At 39.6% G+C, this 22894-nt stretch overlaps 2 protein-coding genes across 2 annotated transcripts; both read left to right on the top strand.

The window, feature by feature from the left end:
- The first annotated feature begins 1987 nt into the window (after window positions 1-1987).
- On the top strand, window positions 1988-11520 carry LOC121933383 (vomeronasal type-2 receptor 26-like). The gene is made up of 5 exons (XM_042473028.1): window positions 1988-2055; window positions 3503-3794; window positions 6082-6933; window positions 9983-10109; window positions 10610-11520. Coding segments are annotated over exons 1-5 (2184 nt in total). The 5' UTR covers window positions 1988-2053.
- A 2476-nt stretch (window positions 11521-13996) lies between these two features.
- LOC121933858 (vomeronasal type-2 receptor 26-like) lies at window positions 13997-20509 on the top strand. Its single transcript, XM_042473849.1, has 5 exons — window positions 13997-14214; window positions 17059-17350; window positions 17800-18651; window positions 19040-19178; window positions 19608-20509. The coding sequence occupies exons 1-5, from the start codon at window positions 13997-13999 to the stop codon at window positions 20507-20509; spliced, it is 2403 nt and encodes an 800-aa protein (XP_042329783.1).
- Window positions 20510-22894: the final 2385 nt, after the last annotated feature.

Genomic DNA, 22894 nt, shown 5'->3' on the forward strand with positions numbered 1-22894 from the left:
CTGCTGCATCTCAGGTTCCAGGCATGCTTCAGAGGCCACTTTTCCAAGTCAGAAAGTGCCTGGGATGCAGTCAATTTTTTTGTCCATGTGATAAGCTCCAAAGTGTGTCCTGGAAAATATCACCGTCTTCAAAGGATTCATCCAGAACAGGTCACTGTGAATTTTCAAATGGCCCATTTCATGTTAGACTATCTTTGATTGCATGAGTGACCATTCCTAAGGGAATATCTTTGAAAGTCTTTGTCTCAGTGTCTGAATAGCATGTGAATTGTAGCACAAACCATCCGCTAACTTCACTCTAAGCTTTGTCCCATGAGTAACTTTTTAAGTGACCTTAAATAAAATAAAACTCAATAAAACTGAACAGTCTCCATTAGGCATACAGTAGATCTCAACTATCAAACCCACTTCTGCACATCATTGGGCTGAGGAACTTTAAATCCATCAACAATAGGACAAGCAAATATGAGTGGCATAACCATTTATCATGATTATGGATTTTAAATCTGCATAGATGTGTGCAATTTTATGTGTCATCAGTTGTGCAATGCATCATCATCATCATCATCTTCATCATTCCTCACCCTTCACTCCCTGCGGATCAATGTGAAGAACAATAAATAATACAACACATCCCATAAAATCAGTTAAAAGAGAATATAGAACCAATACATATAAAATTAATCAATAATTACTTTAAAACCATAATTTAAAAATAATTTGGATAGGCCTGCTGGAAGACACTGGTCTTTACAGCTGATTTAAGGTCAGTGTCTCTAGTGAATCTCTTCTGGGATATCATTTCACAATCTAGGGGTGCCCAAAGAAAAAGTCCTCTGGGTACAGTTGGTCATGTTTTGGCTGACTGAAGTAGATGTCTCCCAGAGGACCTGAGTGTATGGGCCAGAGAATATGGGAGAAGGTGATGCTGTAGGCAACCTGGACCCAAACCATGTAGTGTTTTAAGGTAATAATGCACACTTTGTATTTTGCCCAGAAATTAATTGACAGGCAGTGGAATTAATTTAATATTGGTGTAATCTGGTCACCCATAACCAATCTAGCTGCCATGTTTTGAACGAATTTAAATTTCCAAACTTGGTAATGAGGTAGTCCAAAGTACATAGGGCTAAGCACATTTTGGATAAGGGATATACAACCTCTATTAGGAAATGAGGAATATATGAATGATCAGGTTTCAAGAAAATGTCTATGAATAGTTTTTTGTGGGTTTTTCGGGCTCTGTGGCCATGTTCTAGAAGAGTTTCTTCCTGACGTTTTACCAGCATCTGTGGCTGGTGAAACGTCAGGAAGAAACTCTTCTAGAACATGGCCACAGAGCCCAAAAAACCCACAAAAAACTACGGATGCCGGCCACGAAAGCCTTCGACTCCACAATGTCTATGGAACTTCTGATGGTCTCCATCCCTTTTTACCATCATCTCATCTGATTTGGGGACACAAAGGAGAACATGAGATAATTTTTAAAAGGGCACCTTCTTTATTTACATTTATCAAAATTTTACAAAAAAATAAATCATATTTACATCCTGACAACTACACAAAAATGTCCAAAACATGGAAAAGAGAATTTAACCATTTCTTGGAATTAATGGATGGTGAAAGAAAGCAATCCTGCCCACTCCCTACAAAGCATACAATGGTCACGCATGGGATTTCAGAGGCTGTTCAATAATCCCAGGCTTTGCATGCTGTGCAGGGAGGAAAGGGATTTCAACCCTCATGATGCCCCCCCCCAAAAAAAAAACATACATGCATACGAAAAATGTATGCATGTGTATGTCTTTAACAGGATGCAAGTGTATGTGTGTGCAAGCTGTGACTTACTACACACCTGTGCTTCCTTTGCTGGTCCATTAACAAGGGCCAAAGTTGTTTGCTGAGATGTGATCAACATATTTTCTTTTTCAGTGATTCAGACAACCAGGGGAGGAGGCAATTATCTCCCATGCAATTATGAAATTGACAAAGACCATTGCTTCTTTGGTTCCAAAGAGAATTCTAGTGGACATTGGGGAAACAGCAAAGCAAGATGTAAGCATGCTTTTAACATCACTTGTGCATTTCTAATCTGGGGCTCAAAATAGACAGGACTCCATCTGTCTGATTGCTATAAGGTTGCAATGGATCAAGTCCTACCTTCCACCCTCTGAGTGACTGGCCTTTTGAATCTGACTCTTTCATGCCATGACACACCCATGTCAATGTTGGAACAAGTCATTTAGTTCTAGAGATAAGAATTTCATGCAGGATGGTGATAACACTGGCAATGGGACTGGTGCTATTTCCTCAGATAGTGTGCAAAGTTCCTACTTTTAAATGTAACATCAATGATCCTCTTCCTATTCTTCACAAGTATTATCAGCCTGGAGACCTCTTAGTTGCTGGCATTATTTCTCAGACTTTCTCTTTTTTAAGTCCAACGAGGTTTGAAAAACGTCCCTCTCCTGAACTCTTTGGTGACCTTTTGTAAGAAGTTGAGTTTTCTTAAATGTAATATGTATCTGCCCTCCTGATCATCTTTTTGTGGGTTGATTCTACGGCTGGCTCTTAAATACAATCAACTATTGAGACAAGATGGAAAATGCCATGCCTATGATTAAAAAACAATAAAGTAACATTATCCTGCCACATTTCTTTCTGCCTCTCAGAAGCAGAAGAAGCAAAGTTAATTTAAATGGCAAACTTGGATGGTGGCAGATTTCTGTTCTTTCTCAGTTGTGCTTCAGGAACAGTTGTTCTTGGTGTTATCAAGAAAGTTGTGGTTATATCCAGATGAGTCAAAGCAGCTGTTTTGTTTTAATGTTTTGTTTACAAAAAATATATGGTGCTTTAAACCTGTATATACAGGTTGAGTCTCTCTTATCCAGAATTTCAAAATTCAGAATGCTCCAAAAGTCAAAACGTTTTTTCATGGGTGGCTGAGAGAGTGACACCTCTGTTTTCTGATGCTTCAATGTACACAAACTATGTTCCATCCACAAAATTATTTAAAATATAGTATAAATTACCTTCAGGCAAAGTTTATTTTTAATTTTTTAAAAAATTATTAATTATTTGACATACAAACATAAGTTCTCTTCACATATCAACATAAAACCTTCATAGCATATACTTTCATACATTTAGAATTTATTCTTTATTTTACATCTTTCTTTCTCCTCTTCTCCTCCTTCCCCATGTTTACCTACATTTTGGGGTCAGTTTTCTGACTAAAATTTCTAGACTTATACAGGAGTATATCCAGTATGTTCTCTGCTTTTGAACATTTTACTTATGATAGCATAAAAACTACAACATAATGCTACTCTTCAGTGAATGGTCAGAGAAGACATTAATTCCAGGTGTGAATGGCAGTGACTATTCTTGTTTTCCAAGACTAACATGCAGATTAATTCAATGGGAAATGGTTAATATATTAATACTGATTGGAAGCTCAATTTTTTTTAAAGTTATAATGCAGCAATTCTTCATATTTCAGGGTCATGAAACAGCACTATCAGCACATCCTGGCCTTGGTATTTGCTATAAAGGAGATCAATGAAAATCTACAGTTCTTACCCAATATCACCCTGGGTTTCAACATGTATAATAATGATTTCCGTGCAACTACCATTTATCTTGCCTCCATGGAACTTCTCTCTTCAAAGGGCAAATTCTATCCCAACTACAAGTGTGAAGCCCTGCATAATGTGATAGCAGTCATTGGAGGACCTAATTCATATGTTGGTCTAAACATGGCCCCCGTTCTGTCTGTCTACAAGCTTCCACAGGTAGGTGATGTGCACAAACCAAAGAGTTTAAAAAGCAATTATCATATTGTATGTAGATTCATGGTTTGGAGAAAAGAAAAACAGCAGCATATCAACTCTGGACCAATGAAAGGAACCTATTTGTTTCTTATGGCTGTTCATCCATGTAAACAATAGTGTGTATTAATATTGTGGAGTACTGAGCAGACTCATGAGGTACGTATGCTGTCTATTTAATGACCAGGCTATTTTTTCTAAATGAATACGTATGAATTTTCCCACTCCCTGGCCTTCAGACAGCTGCATATTACTTGAAATGTTTCACTAAACAAGAAAACCAAGCTTCCCTGAACACAGAAGTTGTAGGAGGAACTTTGCAGGCCTCTGCCTCTTGTTCTCAAAGATCAGGGTGTGGAAGCAGCTTGACATGTTCAAAACTGTCTCCATGTTTCTCTGCACATTTTCAAAAAGAATGCATATTTTCAGATATTTTTTTCCAGTATTGTTACAATTGTTTTTCATAAAATGCACTATATGGCCCAAAAGTTCTGATCACAAATTAAGTTTCTATCTGCATTCAGTTCTAGAAGGTGCATATCAGCAAGATATGAAAAAAGAATATATATATATATATATATATATATATATATATATATATATATATAATGGATTAAATATATTTTATTGAACATCCATTAGAAGTGGGAAAGGAAACCATAGAGGCTAATCAAGGCAGATGCCGTGCTATGGAGAAATGTCTTAGACATTGCATCACAAGACAATATTTATTGTTATTGTTTGCTGCCCAGTTAGACTTAGGAGTTTATCCTATTAACAAATAAGCCTGCTTACCTCTTCCAGCTTGAGTTCAGGATCTGGGAAGCCCCCCCCCCCCCCCCCGTTATCATACCTTAATCACCACCTATCTAGCCAGGATGCTGCCACCCAGAAGCCTTCCAGGTTGAAGCCTTACTCAGCTGGCCAATTTTTGAAGTCAGAAGCTCCCTGACTTCATAAAAGTGCTGGCTGAGTGAGGCTTGAACCCGGATGCATCCAGGCGGTGGCATCCTGGCTAGAAAAATGGCAATTTAGGTATGATAACTTCCAGGGGCATCCTAGATCCTGAATTCAATCTAGAAGAGGTAAACCGGTTTATTTGTTAGTGGGATAAGCTCCCTATGATGACTCAATGAATGAGAGACCTCTAAGATTCCTGGCTATCAACTGCCCAGCTCTGGTCTTGCCAACTCAGGGCTGTGGGTTCCTTCATTGAACCAATCTCCCTATTCTACTTATTTAGGTTCATCTGAACATGATGGCAGTGTCCCAGTATTTACAAATATTTTTAAAAAGTGCATAAGGATTAGAGCAGAAAAATAAGGCTCTGGATCATGCAGAAGGACACATCTCTGATGCTTCGGTGTGGCTTTTTGCTTGAAATGCATGAGGAAAAGAGAGAGACAGAGGCAGTGGAATGACAATGAACTGGCAGACTGAGGTTTACACGCATTTTTCTTCACTATCTTGGCTTACCTTCACTTCCTTCCACCCACAACACTTATTGGCGAAGGAACGTATCTCCTGCATCCATATATTGTCTGAACCAGTGCTCTTGTCAGCCTGATCATAGGGATTGGGAAAACATATCTATTTTTCTTTTCTAAATAACTTTATCTTACTTGATGACATCTCTTAAGTCATTCTCATTTTTCTTTTTTCTTTTTAAATGACTAAGGTCCAAAACACACTGCAGAAATAATCCAGTTTGAGACCGCTTTAAATGCCCTGGCTCAGTGCTAGGAAATTCTGGGAACTGTAGGTTTGTGTGATATTTAGCCGCCTCTGTCAAAGAGCTCTGGTACCACAATATACTACAATTCCTAGGATTCCCTAGCACTAAGCCAGGGCAGTTAGAGCTGTCTCAAACCAAATTGTTTCTGCAGTATGTTTTGGATCAATGTCTTCCTAAGTGTTTACTTAGGCTCATAAATGTTCACTGCATTGAAGAAGTAAAGTCTGGAGTGGATCTCAGTATATATGTAGGTTAAGGATCCAGAATGGTGCATTGGTTTTAGTGTTGGACTACAACTCTGGAGATCAGGGTTCCATTCCCCACTCAGCCATGGAAACCTATGGCTGACCTTGGGTGAGTCACACACTCTCAGCCTAAAAGAACCCCATGATAGGGGTCACCATAAGGTAGAAACTATTTGAAAGTACACAACAAGATTAAACATGATAAAACTCACAATCATAATAAAAAATACTTGCTTATTCTGGGGTGAAATCCTTTACTGTTTCCTCATAGCTCATATATGGCTCTACATTAGCAGTGAATATTATACCCCAAGGAATGTTCTTCCACCAGCTGTTTCCAAACGCAGCCATTCAATATGAGGGGATCCTACAGTTATTGCTTCATTTCAGGTGGATATGGACTGGGGTGCTTTATCTTAATGATGGAAATGGAGAATGGTTTGTACAGAACGTTCTTCCCAACTTTTCTCTGAGAGGCATCTGCTTTGACTTCATAGAAAAATTCCCACCAATAACTTTTTTTACACTGCTTGCTGAAATGCATAAGTGGGTAGAAATAACCAAGGTCCTTATGAACAGCACTGCCAATGCTTTGGTTGTACACGGCGAAATCCAGACCATGATTATTTTTAGAATTATGTTGCAATTATCAAAAGAAGAAGGTGTAGCAATACAGACCAAGGTGTGGATTATGACAGCCCAGATGGATCTCACATCATTGCCTTTTCTAGCCGAAGTGGGCACTGAATTCATTCACGGGTCACTCTTGTTTGCAATGCACTCAAAGGAGTTGCTGGACTTCCAGAAATTTATTCAGAACAGAAATCCTACTTTGGTGAAAGAGGATGGTTTTGGCAGGGTATTCTGGGAACAAGCTTTTGGCTGTTTGTTCCCTGTTCCTGAAACACACAATACGAGTAGTAAAATCTGCACTGGGGAGGAAAGACTGGAGTCTCTCCCTACATCTGTATTTGAAATGAGCATGAGTAGCCACAGCTATAGCATCTATAATGGTGTCTATGCTGTGGCACATGCTTTGAATGCCATCAGTTTATCCAACTCTAAGCACAGATCAAGGACAGAAGGAGGGAGACTGCAGCTTCTAATTACACAGCCATGGAAGGTAATGTCTTAATGAGACTAATGTTTGTGAATTCTCCATATCCGTAGGTGCAACACTTTGTTATAAATATTGAACTATCAGTGTTGGTAGAAAGATTGCTTCTTACAGAACAGAAATGAAAAATTTCTAGTAGCTTCCTTTTTTAGAAGCTGGTACTCTTGCTTTGGAGTGCTAGCATGGTGTAGAGGGTTGAACATTGGAATATGTCACTGGAGAACAAGGTTCGACTCCCCATTCAGCCATGGAAAGTCACACAATCTCAGCCCCAGAAATCCCTGTGATAGGTTTACCTTAGGGGCAACATAAGAAGGAAATGACTTGAAGGCACACAACAACAACAACAACAACAACAAACTCTTGCTTAGATTATGAATTTACTGCATGTGATTCTTTGGGCATGCATTTTACATCATGCCTCTACACCAATAGAACCAGTTTGCAGTATTGTTGCTTTACCCATCATATACATTTCATCATCTCAAAAAAAATCACAGCTGTGATATCAGGTGATCTGATCGAATCAGATGGCAAACGGAATTAAGTACCACAGCCCAACAACAAGTCCTCACTGCCATCTAATCTTTCACCAATCTCTTTTGAAAGAGCCAATGGGCTCTTTCAATGGGCTCCCCTCAGATCAGCTGTGGCAACCTCAATGCCTTTCTCTGTAAATGCCATGGTTTAGACCCAAACTAGCATTCTGATGGATGAATTAATTGGTAGCTTAATTAATTAAGCTATTTCAATTATTAGCATTTATGGTAGTGCACTATTTTTTTTATCTTTGAAAGTTTCACATTATTGTATTACAGTGGATCCTTGTTATACGCTGGGGTTTGGTTCCAAGATCTCCCGTGTATAACAAAATCCGTGTATGCTCAAGTCCCATTAAGTATAATGACATAGCAAAATGGTGTCCCTAATAAAAAATGGAACGTCAAGGTAAATTTATACTTTTTTGGAACATTTTCAAACCGTGTATGCTTGAATCCGTGTATAAAAAATCCGTGTATAAGAAGGACCGACTGTACTTTTCAAAGCTGATGTTCCAGTTCTGATCAATGGAAATGTGGGATAATTTCATTTGGTTTATGTTCTGGTAAGCTGTTCCTAAATTTTCATAAAAGAAAGAATTTGACACATTTAAAAATATTAAATGAGGAAAGCATCTTTTTTTCATTTCTCCTATTTTTAAAAAGAAAATATAGACTTCTTGCTGTTGTCTTGATGACAGAGAAATTTGATAAAATAGTACAGTAACATTTGAGTGTCCAAATAGATAACATCACTATTTATCTTCTAAAACCTGGCACTGTATGCCTTTGCATGAAACTATACTTGTGGCACTGGACATATTCCACCACTCCAAGCAAGTGTGACATAGCCCTCTTCATTCTGGGAGCATCTGTACATTATGGATTTAGTTTTAGATAGTGGAAAATGTTTTTAGTCATCCATTCTTTCCTTCTCCTCTCCTTTTTTTCTGGAATTAGCTCCACCGTTTTCTGAGAAGTGTTTCATTTAACAACAGTGCTGGGGAAAGGGTTTACTTTGATGAAAATGGATCTTTAGCAGCGGCATTTGATATTGTAAACCTAGTCACATCCCCTAACAAATCCTTTCTAAGGGTGAAAGCTGGAAGGATAGACATACAGGATTTTCCCAATAAAATGTTCATTATTTGTGAAGATGCAATTACATGGCCCAGTAGATTCAACAAGGTAGGACCTGTACTCATATCAGAATGTAGCAACCTATACTAGTATTTTTGTAACGTTGATGTATTTGATATACTATTCACACAATGAAAAATATCTTTTTGTGTTTCTGCCTTCTGATGCAATGAGATTCTCACTAAACCATGCTTATATTGAGATTCAAAGTAGTCCAAGTAGACCATAAGTTGAACATGAGTCAACAGTGTGATGCAGCAGCTAAAAGGCCAAAGCAATTTTAGGCTGCATCAATAGAAGTATAGTGTCTAGATCAATAGAAGTAATAGTCCTATTCTATTCTGCTTTGGTCAGGCCCCACCTGGAATATTGTGTCCAGTTCTGGGCACCACAATTTAAAAAGGATGTGGAGAAACTGGAGCGTGTCCAAAGGAGGGCAACTAAGATAGTGTCTGGAAACTGTGCCCTATGAGGAAAAACTCAGAGAGCTGGGTATGTTTAGCCTGGAGAAGAGAAGGTTAAGAGGTGATATGATAGCCCTATTTAAATATTTGAAGGGATGTCATATTGAGGAGGGAGCCAGCTTGTTTTCTGCTGCTCCAGAAACTAGGACCCGGAGCAATGGATGCAAGCTGCAGGAAAAGAGATTTCACCTCAACATTAGGAGGAATTTCCTGACAGTAAGGACTGTTTGACAGTGGAACACACTTCCTCGGAGTGTAGTGGAGTCTCATTCCTTAGAGGTCTTTAAACAGGCTGGATGGCCATATGTTGGGGATGCTTTGATTGGGAGTTCCAGCATGGCAGAATGGGGTTGGACCAGCTGGCCTTTGTGGTCTCCTGCAACTCTACGATTCTATGAGTCTATGATTCAAAGTCTTACCATCACAGAAAAACCAATTGGAAACAAAATATAGATTGTGTCCCAATAGATTAATCTGCAGGTGGTGAAGATTAATGTTTGGAGTATATCTCTTAAATAAGAAAACATCATCATAATTACCACAATCCTGTCGGCGTACTACACCAGTCTAACTGTGTCAGAATAATCCAAAGAAGCAGGGAGAAAATGATTGCAAGATCCGTGAAGGAAGATAGGAACTGGAGAATATGGCTGATCTGAGACAACAGGTTTTGTGTGCTCTGCTTTGCCTTGCTTTGCCTTGCCACAACTGTTTTTGCAGTTTATGCCTAGTTCATTAACAAAATTCCAGTTAATGGTTTAGAAGAGAATATTGCTTGCCAAATCATGTTTATGGATAATGCTTACCTACCATTTCATCATCAGTCCATTTCCGATGCCTTTAAGATACAAACCCATGAAAAGCATTTTTTTACAAATTAATAAATGTATTTCTTCTTTTATTTTTGCACAGACACTGCCACTTTCTGTGTGTAATGATCATTGCCATATGGGCTTTAGTAAGAAAAAGAAGGAAGGACAACCATTTTGCTGCTATGACTGTCATCCATGTCCACAAGGAAAGATCTCAAATCAGAAAGGTAAGATGTACTATGTACACTTGGAACAGAGTGGCAAAAGGTGAGTGCTTGGTCCAACCTTGGAGCACCTAAAAGAAGCATCCCCTGTTCTCTCTGTCACACTGCTGTATCTATTATTTTTGAATGTTGCTATAATTTTATATCACCTGAATGCTTCAAACATGGTCTTGACCACACAAAAAAATCATATAATGTGTGACTTGCCTATTAGGGCACATCTACACTGCAGAAATGATGCGGTTTGACACCACTTTAGCTATCATGGCTCCATCCTACAGAATCCTGGGATTTGTGGTTTTGTAGGGCACCAGCACTCTTTGAGAAGATCTTGTAAAACTACAAACCCCAGTATTCTGTAGGATGGAGGTACAGTGATGTCAAACTGCATTATTTCTACAGTGTAGGTACAGCCTTAGACATTGATATATGAGCCCTCATGCAGCACTGGAATGTAAAAGCTTGACTGGCAAATCAAAAAGCAATGGTTTTTCCTTCCACAGACATGGATGACTGTGTTCAATGTCCTGATGACAAATATCCAAACCACAGACAAGATGCATGCCTCCCAAAAGATGTAAGCTTCCTGTCTTATGAAGAACCCTTGGGGATCAGTTTGGCCACTCTTGCTCTTTCCTTCTCTTTCCTCACAGCTCTGGTGCTGAAAATCTTCATCAAACACCAGGAGACTCCTATAGTCAAAGCGAACAACCGGAACCTCACCTACACTCTCCTTGTTTCCCTCCTGCTCTCCTTCCTTTGTGTTTTCCTGTTCCTTGGGGAACCTGAGAAGATACCTTGCCTCCTTCGACAAGTTGCTTTTGGCATCATCTTCTCTGTGGCAGTTTCTTGTGTCCTGGCCAAAACCATCATTGTGGTTCTGTCATTTATGGCCACCAAGCCAGGATCCAAAATGAGGAAATGGCTTGGGAACAGACTGGCCACTTCCATCGTCCTTTCTTGCTCCTTTATTCAAGCCTTAATTTGTACCGTGTGGCTGTCCACCTATCCTCCATTTCCATATTATGACATGCACTCATTGACAGAAAACATTGTTCTTGAATGTAATGAAGGTTCAGCCGTTATGTTTTATTGTGTCATGGGTTTTATGGGTATTTTAGCCATCATTAGCTTCACAGTGGCCTTCCTAGCCAGGAAGCTACCAAACAGTTTTAATGAAGCCAAGTTTATCACTTTCAGCATGCTTTTGTTCTGTAGTGTCTGGTTGTCTTTTGTCCCAAGTTACCTGAGTACAAAAGGAAAATACATGGTGGCCATGGAGATTTTCTCCATCATGGCCTCCTCTGCTGGGTTACTTATTTGTATCTTTTTCCCCAAATGCTTTATCATTGTGGTGAGGCCTGAGCTGAACAAGAAAGGGCAACTCATAAGGATAAAGACTAAAAGAATCTAAATATGTATGTATGTATTTAATATGCTATCCTTTCTCCCAGTGCAGGATTCAAGATGGATTACAATGACGTAAAGTCCAAGTAAAAAACATTAATGCAGAAGTTTTAAAAAAATAAAACAGAACACTGTTTTCTTAAAAAAAAATCCAAGTTTAAAATACCTTTCAACCATAATAAAGTACAGACATTTAAAACATAATAAAATACACCCATCATTAAAAGCACCATGCATTACAATAAGTGAAACAAAGACTTGCCTAAATGAAAAAACGTCTCTGCCAGCTGGTGGAAAAGCTGCAAAGACAGAGCCAGCTGAACCTCATGAGAGAGTGAATTCCCCAATTTAGCAGCAGCAACTGTGAAGGGTCCCTCCCATGTCTTCCCCCAACTGCCATGAAGTCAAACAGGAATTGACCACCACCACCACCACCACCTTCTGAGTTTGTCCTTCCAAGAAAAATTGGAACTACCCATCCCAGAAAGGTGTATGTCCTCATCTTAGCTAAAATAGATGCCAGTATCTTAACTAAAACCAATGGTGACTGGTTTCCATGTGACAGGAAAGGATTTAATTCCATCCCTGGCACCTGTCCATAAGGAAGATAGAGCCCTCCTGCCAGCCCACCTGTCAGCCCATCACCTGCCTCACCTGGTCTGGGCACCTTTCTCCCCATATGCATCAGGCCCACTCCTCCCTTCTTAACCCATGGCAGCAGCAGGGGAGGAAGGCCAAGGCACAGGCCATGAAGAGGATGACACCATGAGTTACCACCCTAGTGATGCCACTGACCTATGGGTTGCACTTTGACCAGTCATAAAACATAGAAGTTTATCACTTGGGGGGGACGTCCCCCGATGTGTTCTAACGAGCACGAGCATGGGCGCGCACAGAGTGTGATGGGAACCTGATGGGTCCCAGAATGCTAGTTTACTGCCACTGTCGCCGCCAGGCGTTCCCATCGGGTTCCCGATGTGTTCCAGGAGGCGCTATTTCTGGGAACAGTTTCAAAGGCCCCGGGCGTTCCCATCGGGTTCCCATCACGCTCCGTGCGTGCCCACACTTGTGCTCGTTAGAACACATCGGGGGACTTTCCCCCCCATGCGATAAACTTGATAGTGTTAGTGCCAAGTGCACCCACATGATGAGGGTACTCCAAAGGAGGAGTACTATGAATTTGAAGGGGTTTCATCTTGTTAGATGGATGTAGCAAGAATTGTAAGGCTTGAACTGTACCTTTATTTGGGTTTGAATGAAAATACATAGCCAGCATATAGGCAGGCAGCACAATTTGGAAACATCTTCAGGAGCAGCCCCACACAAACAAATTATAGTAACCCAGTCAGAGTTTTCCCAGTCATGAACCATTGTCACCTGGATATCATCATCCAGGAACACTAGTCTTTCAGCTGATGTGTGACTCTCATCTCAAAAATTTTGATCCCTGTGCATAAAAACCATAGATACACTAACCTGGGGCACTTCTGGATCAATACAAGTTGAACAGCATCAACTTTTTTGGTTTGTTTTTAACTTTACAGATGGTTTGCAGAAAATTACAGATGTCTGGAGACAGGAGCAGGAAAACTAGTTAAATTCATTATAGCTGTTTTCACTTTAGTTGTAATAGATAGCTCATTTCATTTTAAAACATGTGGCCTCATTTGGAACATGTGGAAAGTGTTAGGACAGATCTGTTGATGAGTATCAGGTAAACAGAGGCTGCTGTCATACTGTAGAAATAAAGCAGTTTGACACCATTTTAACTACTAGGACTCAGTGTTATGGGATTTTGGGATTTGTAGTTCTGTGAACTATTTCACCTTCTCTGCCAGTGGGCTCTGATGTACCACAGCCTTTTGGCTGAAGAGCAGGGTGTAAATATATTATTATTATTATTATTATTATTATTATTATTATTATTATGCCATGGAAGTTAAAGTGGTGTCAAACTGGATTATTTCTACAGTGTAGCAGCAGCCTGAATTCTTTTAAAACATGTCCTTTTCCCTTTTTTTCAAGACCTCAGTTTACTTGTAGCCATGTGTAATATATGACCATGCATGTACTTGAGCATGCTATTAACTCATGGCATCTGCCACCATGGAAGAATTAAGTTGAGTTCTTCTGAGATGCAATGAACATGTTTTTTCTCTTCAACCTCAGAGAAACCATCACTCAAAGTGAGCATTACCCCTGAGATTATGAAATGAACTATGATTACTTTGTCAGCCCCCCAGAGAATTCTGGCAACCAGTTAGTAACACAACAAACCAGAGCACCTTTAATACCCATTGTGCCTTTCAGATGTAGGGCTTGAGACAGACACTGTCTCATTGCTGAAAGTTGTTACCCATGTGAGGTCTGGCTTCAGTCATACGAGTGAGTGACAATTCAAATCAGACCTTTCCATTCAACAACACTCTGGTATCAATGTTGGAATAAGAGATTTGGTTCTAGAAGGAAGACTTCCATGCAAGATGGTGGTATTAGCCATGTTGGTATTAGTGCTGCTTCCCCAAGCAGTGTGCAATGGTCCTGCTTCTAGATGTAGCCTCAATGATCCTCTTCCTATTCATCACAAGTATTATGAGCCAGGAGATCTCTTAGTTGCTGGCATTATTTCTCAGACCTTCTGTTTTTTAAATCCAACAATATTTGAAGAGTGTCCGTCTGCAGAGCTCTTTGGTGACCTTGTGTAAGGAGCTGGGTTTTCCTAAACATAACATGTACCTGTCCTGATATTATTCTTTGCTGGGCTGCTTCTATGGGGAAATCACTTGTGAATCATTTATCTCTTTTTACTGTACATACTCATGTATAAGTCTAGAAATTTAGGTCAATGTAAGTACTGTATCTTAACTCTTATTTAAAAGAAGGACCTATGCCCTGGTGAAAAGCAAGAGTATAATCTGTCCTGGAAGCACTGACCCACTCTGCTCTCTCATCCACCCAGTCTTAAGAGTAAGCACAAAGAGTTATGTCTGCTACAGTTTTGTAATTTTTGTGACCTTGTTTTGCTTTGTTTCATCCTTTAGATCATTTGCCCCATGCCCCTAAATTTTACCCCCGACTTATCCAGAGGTCATAGCAAAATCCATAATTTTGGCCCCATAAACTTGCCCTTGACTTATACATGAGGTCAACTTATAGTTGAGTATACATGTTGTATATAATAATGGAACCACACTCCATCTATGTTTAATGTATCAATTATTTTTACTGTCATTCTTAGCAAAGTGACGATGATGATGATTCCCAGGACATGTAGTCTAAATTCACTTAATACTCCTCATAGAATGAGGCATATTCAAAGCTGATTTTCTATAAGGCGTATCAATTGCTCAGTAAAAATTCCCAGCAAAGCTATAGTGTGCTGGGCTCTTTTTCGTTATTTTTGACTTGTCCTATCACACATCTGTTCTCTCTTTGTTTTGCTTTATTGTCTCTGGATGAGCTATTTTGGATGTTATTAAGAAAGATATGGTTATATGCAAGATGTAGTCAAGATAATTATTTCCATTTCAAGTCTTCTCTAGATCACCAGAAGTCTACCTGGTGTATTATACCTGTTTGGTTGACTGATCATGGTCATTTCTTCACCCTTTCAGATGTTATCATTATTCTGAAATGCACTGATGCTACTTCTAAAGGGCTGTATTGGTTTGACTTATTTTGCAACCTGGTTGTATATTAAGCGCTCTGTGATAGATAAACTAGGGCTGAACCTTTACCTCTATGATGATGACAAACTTCCCCCCCCCCTTCCCCTAGAAGAAAATGGAGACATGTCTCAAAGTACTCAATAAAGGAATGAATGGTTTAGTAATAAAAAGCCCATATATGTACAGGCATTGGGAAATGTGTTGTTGTTGCATACCTTCAAGTTATTCTCTACTTATGACAACCCTGAGATGAACCTATCACAGGGTTTTCTTGGTAAAATTTCTTCAGAGGAGGTTTGCCGTCGCATTTCTCTGAAGCTGAAAGAGTGGGACCTGCCCAGGGTCACTCCATGAGCTTCCATGGTTGAGCAGGGATTCGAATCCTGATCTCTCAGAGTCCTAGTCCAACACTCACATTATACCATGCTGGTTTTCATACAGGCAGTGTACGAATGTAATAACAATTTCATATGTTGTAAAAATATGCATTGTTTCATAATGTATGATATATTATTTATATGATTTTTATATAGGCCTTTGAAGAAGGCCTTTGAAAGCGGACACAGACCAAAACACATTGGGCATTTTATCTGTAAACCATTTATTTACTGAACACCTTAGATATGGCTCAAGTGTCTTTTGCGGATTTTATTCAATACTTTCAAGTTTTTGGTTCGTTCAAATTTTACTTATATCCCACCTTTCCCCCAAAACTGTGACTCAAGGCAGTTTACAATTCAAAGCAAGTACAATATAGCTAAGAACATACAAAAGTCAAAATTCAAATGGAATTACAGGTTGAGTATCCCTTATCTGAAATGTTTGGAAATAGAAGTCTTTTCAATTTTTTATTTATTGGATGTTGGAATATTTGTATATACATAATGAAATGTCTTTGAGATGGGACTCTAAACATGAAATTCATTTATGTTTCATATGCACCTTATATGCATAGCCTGAAAGTAATTTTATATAATATTTTAATAATATTTGTATTAATTTTGTGCATGAACCAAGGGTTGTGTATGATGAACCATCAGAAAGAAAAGGTGTTACTATCTCAGCTACTCCTGAAAAAGGTTTTGGACTTTGGAATAATTATTTCGTATTTTGGAATTTCAGATAAGGGATACTCAATAGGTAAAGTATTCACAATATTAAAATAATTTACAAACTACAGTTAAAAATATTTGGGTACCACAACAAACAACAATAGGAACTAGACAGTCACAGTGGTGTCAAACTACATTATTTCTGCAGTCCTGATGCAGCTTCTGTGTGAGTGAAGCCCAACCCTCAACAAATTTTGAAAGTAATCTATTGAAAAGCTTCCAAACCATAGAAGAGAGATTTCTTTGCATGGCATGTTTGTTCAAATGCATAATTCTGTTTATCATGATTATATGAGCAAGACGATAATGCCTTAATAGTAACATGGTTTTGATGAATGTGCCATAAGCCAAGCATTAAAGGTTTCTCACACTATGTTTTCATGTTTGCAATCATACATGTGTGCTCTGGCATATTATAAAGCATTTATCTTTCACTGAAACAGGGCATATTCCAGATTTTTATCATTAAGAGTAAATAAACTAGAAATGTTGAAACTGATGAAATATACAAAGAGGTTGCAAATAAAATAAAATACAGTACTATATACTATCTGCTTTCAAATATTTTACTAGTCATATTGTGGAAAACTCCTGAAAAATGTTGCTTTTGCATTAATGTCAAGAGACATCACAATGCCTGACATGGCTATTAGTGTCAGTTCATTGGGCAATGCAATCTGCTTGAGTGGAAAATGTTTAGTAAAATAATACTGATTTGAAATTCAAATTGTTAACATTACAATGCAGCAACTGATTACCTTGTAGGGTCTTGAAACAGCACTATCAGCACACCCTGGCCTTGCAATTTGCTTTAAACGAAATCAATGAAAACCCACAGCTCTTACCCAACTTCACTCTGGGCATCAATGTGTACAATAATGATTTCCGTGCGCCCACAATTTACCTGGCCTCAATGGAACTTCTCTCTACAAAGGGCCAATTATTCCCTAACTACAAGTGTGATGTTCTGAACAATGTGGTAGCAAGCATTGGAGGACCTAATTCTGATGTTGGTCTCAACATGGCCACCATTCTGTCAATCTACAAGCTTCCACAGGTGGGTCATGTGTGCTAACATTGAGTTTAATTCGTGTATCTTCAATCAAGAAATCCTGCAACTGTCAGTTCTCCTAATACAGTTGGCCTCCACATTTGTGGCTTTGACTTTTGTAGATTTGATTATTTGCAGTTTTGATTAATAGGTTCTCTCTGGGAATCTCTAGGTCCTCCAGCACATTTTTTTCCTGGAAGTTAACCATAGAGTTATGCTAGAGAACCTTAGAGAAAATGCTTCTCTGGGTATTTGTAGGTCCTCCTGCATGATTCTGTTATCAGTGTCTGGCAGATGTTGACCATAGAGTTGCACTGGAGGATCTGGAGATTTCTAGTGAAGTGTTCTCTTAGGTATTAGCCACTCTTTGGTTGTTGGGATTTGTGTTTTTTCCCCAATTTTAGGTGTACTTTGATGGCATCTTTTCTAATTTCTTCTTTGAATCATTGATTTAGCTCACATACGGCTCTGCATTAATGTTGGACACAATCCCCCAAGGAGCATTCTTTCACCAGATGTTTCCAAATGTAGCCATTCAATACGAGGGGATTTTACAATTGTTGCTTCATTTTGGGTGGATATGGACTGGGGTACTTTATCTGGATGATGACAATGGGGAGAGGTTTGTACAGCATGTTCTTCCCAAGTTCTCCCAACGCAGAATCTGCTTTGATTTCATAGAAAGATTTCCACCATCAACTTTTTCTGAGGCTATCAAGCAAATGGAAGATTGGGCCAAAATTGTCAAGGTGGTGATGTACAGCACTGCCAATGCTTTGGTCGTACATGGCGAAATTCAAACCATGATAATTTTGAGGCTAATGCTGCAGTACACAGAAGGTGAAGGTGTACCAATGATGACCAAGGTGTGGATTATGACAGCTCAAATGGATCTCGCATCATTTCCCTTTCCAAACAGCTGGGGCACAGAATTCATTCATGGGTCTCTCTTGTTCGCAATGCAGTCAAAGGAGTTGTTGGGCTTCCAGAAATTTATTCAAAGCAGAAATCCTACCTTGACAGAAGAAGATGGTTTTAGCAGAGCTTTCTGGGAACATGCATTTGACTGCTCATTCCCTGTTAAGGGGGAAGACTATATGGCTAGCAAAACCTGCACTGGAGAGGAGAAACTAGAGTCTCTCCCTTCATCCATTTTTGAAATGAGCATGACAGGCCACAGCTACAGCATCTATAATGCTATTTATGCTCTGGCCCATGCTCTGAATGTTATCAATTTATCAGCATCCAAGCATAGAGCAAGGAGAGACGGAGGCAAATCACACCTTCTGAATCTGAAGCCATGGCAGGTGAAGTCTTGAAGAAGCAGTATGTTTGGGATGTCCCATGACCTTAGGGTCGCCGTAAATCAGAAATGACTTAAAGGCACACAATAATGACAACAACAACAACAAACATGCATGAATATAATTCTATTTGTGTTGTATCCCATTCCTCCTAAGTTCTCAAATGGGTTGTTTTAGCACTGCATAACTTTACAAATGAGACCTCAAAGTCTATCATCCTAGAAACAGCTGTCTGAAGCTTGATGGGATACATGCAGACAGAGCATCTCTTTATAGTTGATACTGATTAGTCATTTTAGTATCAGTCCATTTTGTACTCAAGAGATACAACCGCCCCAAATATATTTTCTCACCGAGTAATAAATCCCATTGTTCTTTCATGTTTGGACAGGTGCAGCCCCTTTCTCTGTGTAATGGTTATTGCCATTCGGGCTTTCATAAAGAAAAGAAGGAAGGGGGGAAAAACGAGAAGCATTCTTGCTGCTATGATTGTGCTGAATGTCCAGAAGGGGAAATTTCAAACATGACAGGTAAGTGAAGTCATGTACATAGAACGTCTCCCTGCCCACTGCCACCAATATTCTGGCCATGATAACTAATATCCAAATTCTCAAATTCAGTAGTAGTGGCTAAATAAGAGAGAAAATCTGATATAAATGTGACTGTCTTTCAGCTCTCATGTAAAACCCTTTGTAAAGGAAACAATAATGTGCTACAGTGTCTCTTGGGAGGGGTGACTGCCAACAATCTATTCAGATTTTACATTAAGCTTTTTCTAGAAGTTGCTCTAAATATTTCTTTTTCTAGAACAGGGAAATATATGGCTCTAAAACTCCAATCATCCCCAGCCAAATGTTAGGAATATAAGGATTTTTAGGCCATGGACATCTAGAAGGCCACACAAAGAAATTTCTGATGTAAAGAACAACTTTCAAAAAGCCATTTTTCTTTCCTTCCAGACATGGTTGACTGTGTTCAGTGTTCTCAGGATCAATATCCAAACCACAGACAAGATGCATGCCTCCCAAAAGATGTAAGCTTCCTGTCTTATGAAGAACCCTTGGGGATCAGTTTGGCCACTCTTGCTCTTTCCTTCTCTTTCCTCACAGCTCTGGTGCTGAACATCTTCATCAAACACCAGGAGACTCCTATAGTCAAAGCGAACAACCGGAACCTCACCTACACTCTCCTTGTTTCCCTCCTGCTCTCCTTCCTTTGTGTTTTCCTGTTCCTTGGGGAACCTGAGAAGATACCTTGCCTCCTTCGACAACCTGCTTTTGGTATCATCTTCTCGGTGGCAGTTTCTTGTGTCTTGGCCAAAACCATCATTGTGGTTCTGTCATTTATGGCCACCAAGCCAGGATCCAAGATGAGGAAATGGCTTGGGAACAAACTGGCCGCTTCCATCGTCCTTTCTTGCGCCTTTATTCAAGCCTTAATTTGTACCGTGTGGCTAGCCACCTATCCTCCATTTCCGGATTTTGACATGCATTCAATGACAAGGAACATTGTTTTAGAATGTAACGAAGGTTCAACTGTCATGTTTTATTGTGTCTTGGGTTTTATGGGTATTTTAGCCACCATTAGCTTCACAGTGGCCTTCCTAGCGAGGAAGCTACCAGACAGTTTCAATGAAGCCAAATTTATCACTTTCAGCATGCTTTTGTTTTGTACTGTTTGGCTGTCTTTTGTCCCAAGCTACCTGAGTACAAAAGGAAAATACATGGTGGCCGTGGAGATTTTCTCCATCTTGGCCTCCTCTGCTGGGCTACTCATTTTTATCTTTTTCCCCAAATGCTTTATCATTGTGTTGAGGCCTGGGCTGAACAAAAAAGGGCAACTCATAAGGAGAAATAATTAAAGAGTCTTGGTAGCTTTGCCTTTCATGCAACTAAAACAAGTTTTGACCTAGTTTTATCACAAGGAACTAGGCATAGTCCTAAGCATCCTTCTTCCTTCCGAGTGAAGGCGAAATTCATCTGAATGTAAATTGTTCCGAATGCCTTGGGAGGGTTGATGCTCGATCAGATGCCAGGCAGTTTTTAAAACATCCTCCAAGACATCAAGAACATTTACTGTTTCCCTTTGCCTTTTTGTATTTTTATTCTCTTCCTCTCTCCTCTTGATTTAAGTTTAAGACTTACATTGTATAATTGATCTGCATTGCAGAAATAATGTAGTTTGCTTGAACTACCATGGCTCAATGCTATGGGATTCTGGGATTTGTCATTTTGTAAGACATTGAGCCTCCTATATTAGAGAGACCTCTGATGCCACAACAAACTATAAATCCCAAAATTCCACAGCATTGAGTCATGGCAGTTCAAGCAGTATCAAACTGCATTATTTCTGTAATGCAGATTAGACTACTATCCAATATGTTCCTATTGCCTTCTTTTCCTTGTTAACTATTGATATTAAATAAATTGTTGTCAGCAAATACTTTGAATTTCATTAGCATTTGTATTCCATTTGGGGGGGAAACCACAATAGTGTTTTTGGTTGATAGGTTTTTTAAAAAACCAAACTATCTGTACATTTGAACAGTTTATATTTATAATTCTTCAGGTTAAAAAAATGTTATCTTTTAAAGAAAGTGCAATCCTTATTTCTCCTGGACAATTTCACCATTCTCTCTTTAATATTTAAAGCAAGTGAGATTTTAGATAGCATAGAATCTCTTGCATGTAAGTCTTTCCTCATTTAAAACCTCTTTTTGATCATTATTGGGATTGAATTACATGAAATAAATATCTTTTGTAACCCAGTGAACAAACCATGTGCTCCAGATCAACTCCTATGGGGACATTACTCTCACACAAAACAGATTCTTCTCTGCCTGGCTGGCTATCACTTCCTCCCAAAGCCCATTTGATTGCAGACTGTCTTCACAAGGGAAGGCCATTTTTGCACTGAATCTGGCCAATCCTTGCCTACATTGGATTTTAAAAACTCACCTTTTGCTCCAGATTTGGCAGGAAAATCCAGTGTATTTTGGAGTGACATACATGTGCCCCACTGTGCCATCCTGCTCCACAGCTGCTGGCCTGAGTCCTTCTCTCTGAGAACATATGGCATCCAGCCATGAGATGCTGGAAAATTCACCGTGACCTAAGAGGGAACAATTTGTGCCAGCTGCAGTGGAGCATGTGTGTAAACAGCCCCCTGGCTATGAAGATTTCCATACCTGGCTGCATCACTACTAAAACAAACAAAACAAACAGCTTCATTTATATACTGCTTCATACTGAACTAACAGTGTCTAAGCGGTTTACAACTGTAAGCTAATTGCCTCCAACAATCTGGGTACTCATTTTAGCAACTTCAGAAGGATGCAAGCGTGAGTCAAGCTTGGGCCCTTTTGCTGGTATTGAACTCACAACTGAGTCAGTGGCTGCACTGCTCCACCAGAGCTCCCAAAAACGTCTCCCAAACATCCCTAAAAGGTAATCCCCATGGAAATGTGGCTCCCTCTAGCATCCCTGAATCGTCACAAGGGGAACAGATTTCCTATGAACACAAACTTTGTGTTCAGAGGAATTCCGCTCCCTAAGAACATTTCAGGGACGCTAAGAGGGAGTAACATTTCCATGGCGATTCAGGAAGCACGCCTGGCAATCAGACACAGGCGCTTATTTCCCCTTTTAGGGACGTTTCAGAGACATTTTAGCAGCGATGCAGCCAGGTATGAAAATCTTCATTGGTTTGAAATGTGGAGATAACGGGGAGAATCTGAAGGAGCTCTGAGGCCAGAATACTCGAGAATCACCCTAGCGTATTCTGACTAGGGTAGACAAGGGAGCTTATTGCACACACATTTAACCCAACTGTATCCTAATGGGATGCAGCAGAGATGCAGGATGCAGGCAGGAATTATTGCATGTATTTCGCCACTAATTCAACCAGCCGAGTGCAGCCCGGCTGCATCCCAGCTCCCAGGTGCACTTCAGTGGCTGCATTTCCAAGTCAAAAAGATCCCAGCTTAAAACAGCCTCCAAAGTGCGCTTGGGACCAGGGATGCAGCCAGGCTGTGCTTGGCCAGCTGAATCTGTGGTGAATTACATGAGATAATTCCCACCTGCATCCCATGTCCCAGCTGCATCGCGTTAGGGTGAAGTTGGGTTAAATATGTATGCAATAAGCTCCAAGCTCTGGGATATCAGTCCTATCATTCTGTGCCCAGGTACTATGGAGGTTGGGGTGTAGCCAGTTTTTCTTTATTCAAAAGGATCATCAGGTTCAATTT

Source organism: Sceloporus undulatus, chromosome 6, assembly GCF_019175285.1.
Source record: "Sceloporus undulatus isolate JIND9_A2432 ecotype Alabama chromosome 6, SceUnd_v1.1, whole genome shotgun sequence".
Lineage (NCBI taxonomy): Eukaryota > Metazoa > Chordata > Lepidosauria > Squamata > Phrynosomatidae > Sceloporus > Sceloporus undulatus.

Excerpts from the sequence above, each read along its gene's own strand:
- LOC121933383 (XM_042473028.1), top strand. Across the intron at positions 6,934-9,982 it reads TAATTACACAGCCATGGAAG|ACACTGCCACTTTCTGTGTG; the intron begins GTAATGTCTTAA and ends ATTTTTGCACAG. Across the intron at positions 10,110-10,609 it reads AAAGATCTCAAATCAGAAAG|ACATGGATGACTGTGTTCAA; the intron begins GTAAGATGTACT and ends TTCCTTCCACAG.
- LOC121933858 (XM_042473849.1), top strand. The coding sequence starts at position 13,997 with ATGGTGGTATTAGCCATGTTGGTATTAGTGCTGCTTCCCCAAGCAGTG. Across the intron at positions 14,215-17,058 it reads GAGCTCTTTGGTGACCTTGT|GGTCTTGAAACAGCACTATC; the intron begins GTAAGGAGCTGG and ends ATTACCTTGTAG. Across the intron at positions 18,652-19,039 it reads TGAATCTGAAGCCATGGCAG|GTGCAGCCCCTTTCTCTGTG; the intron begins GTGAAGTCTTGA and ends ATGTTTGGACAG.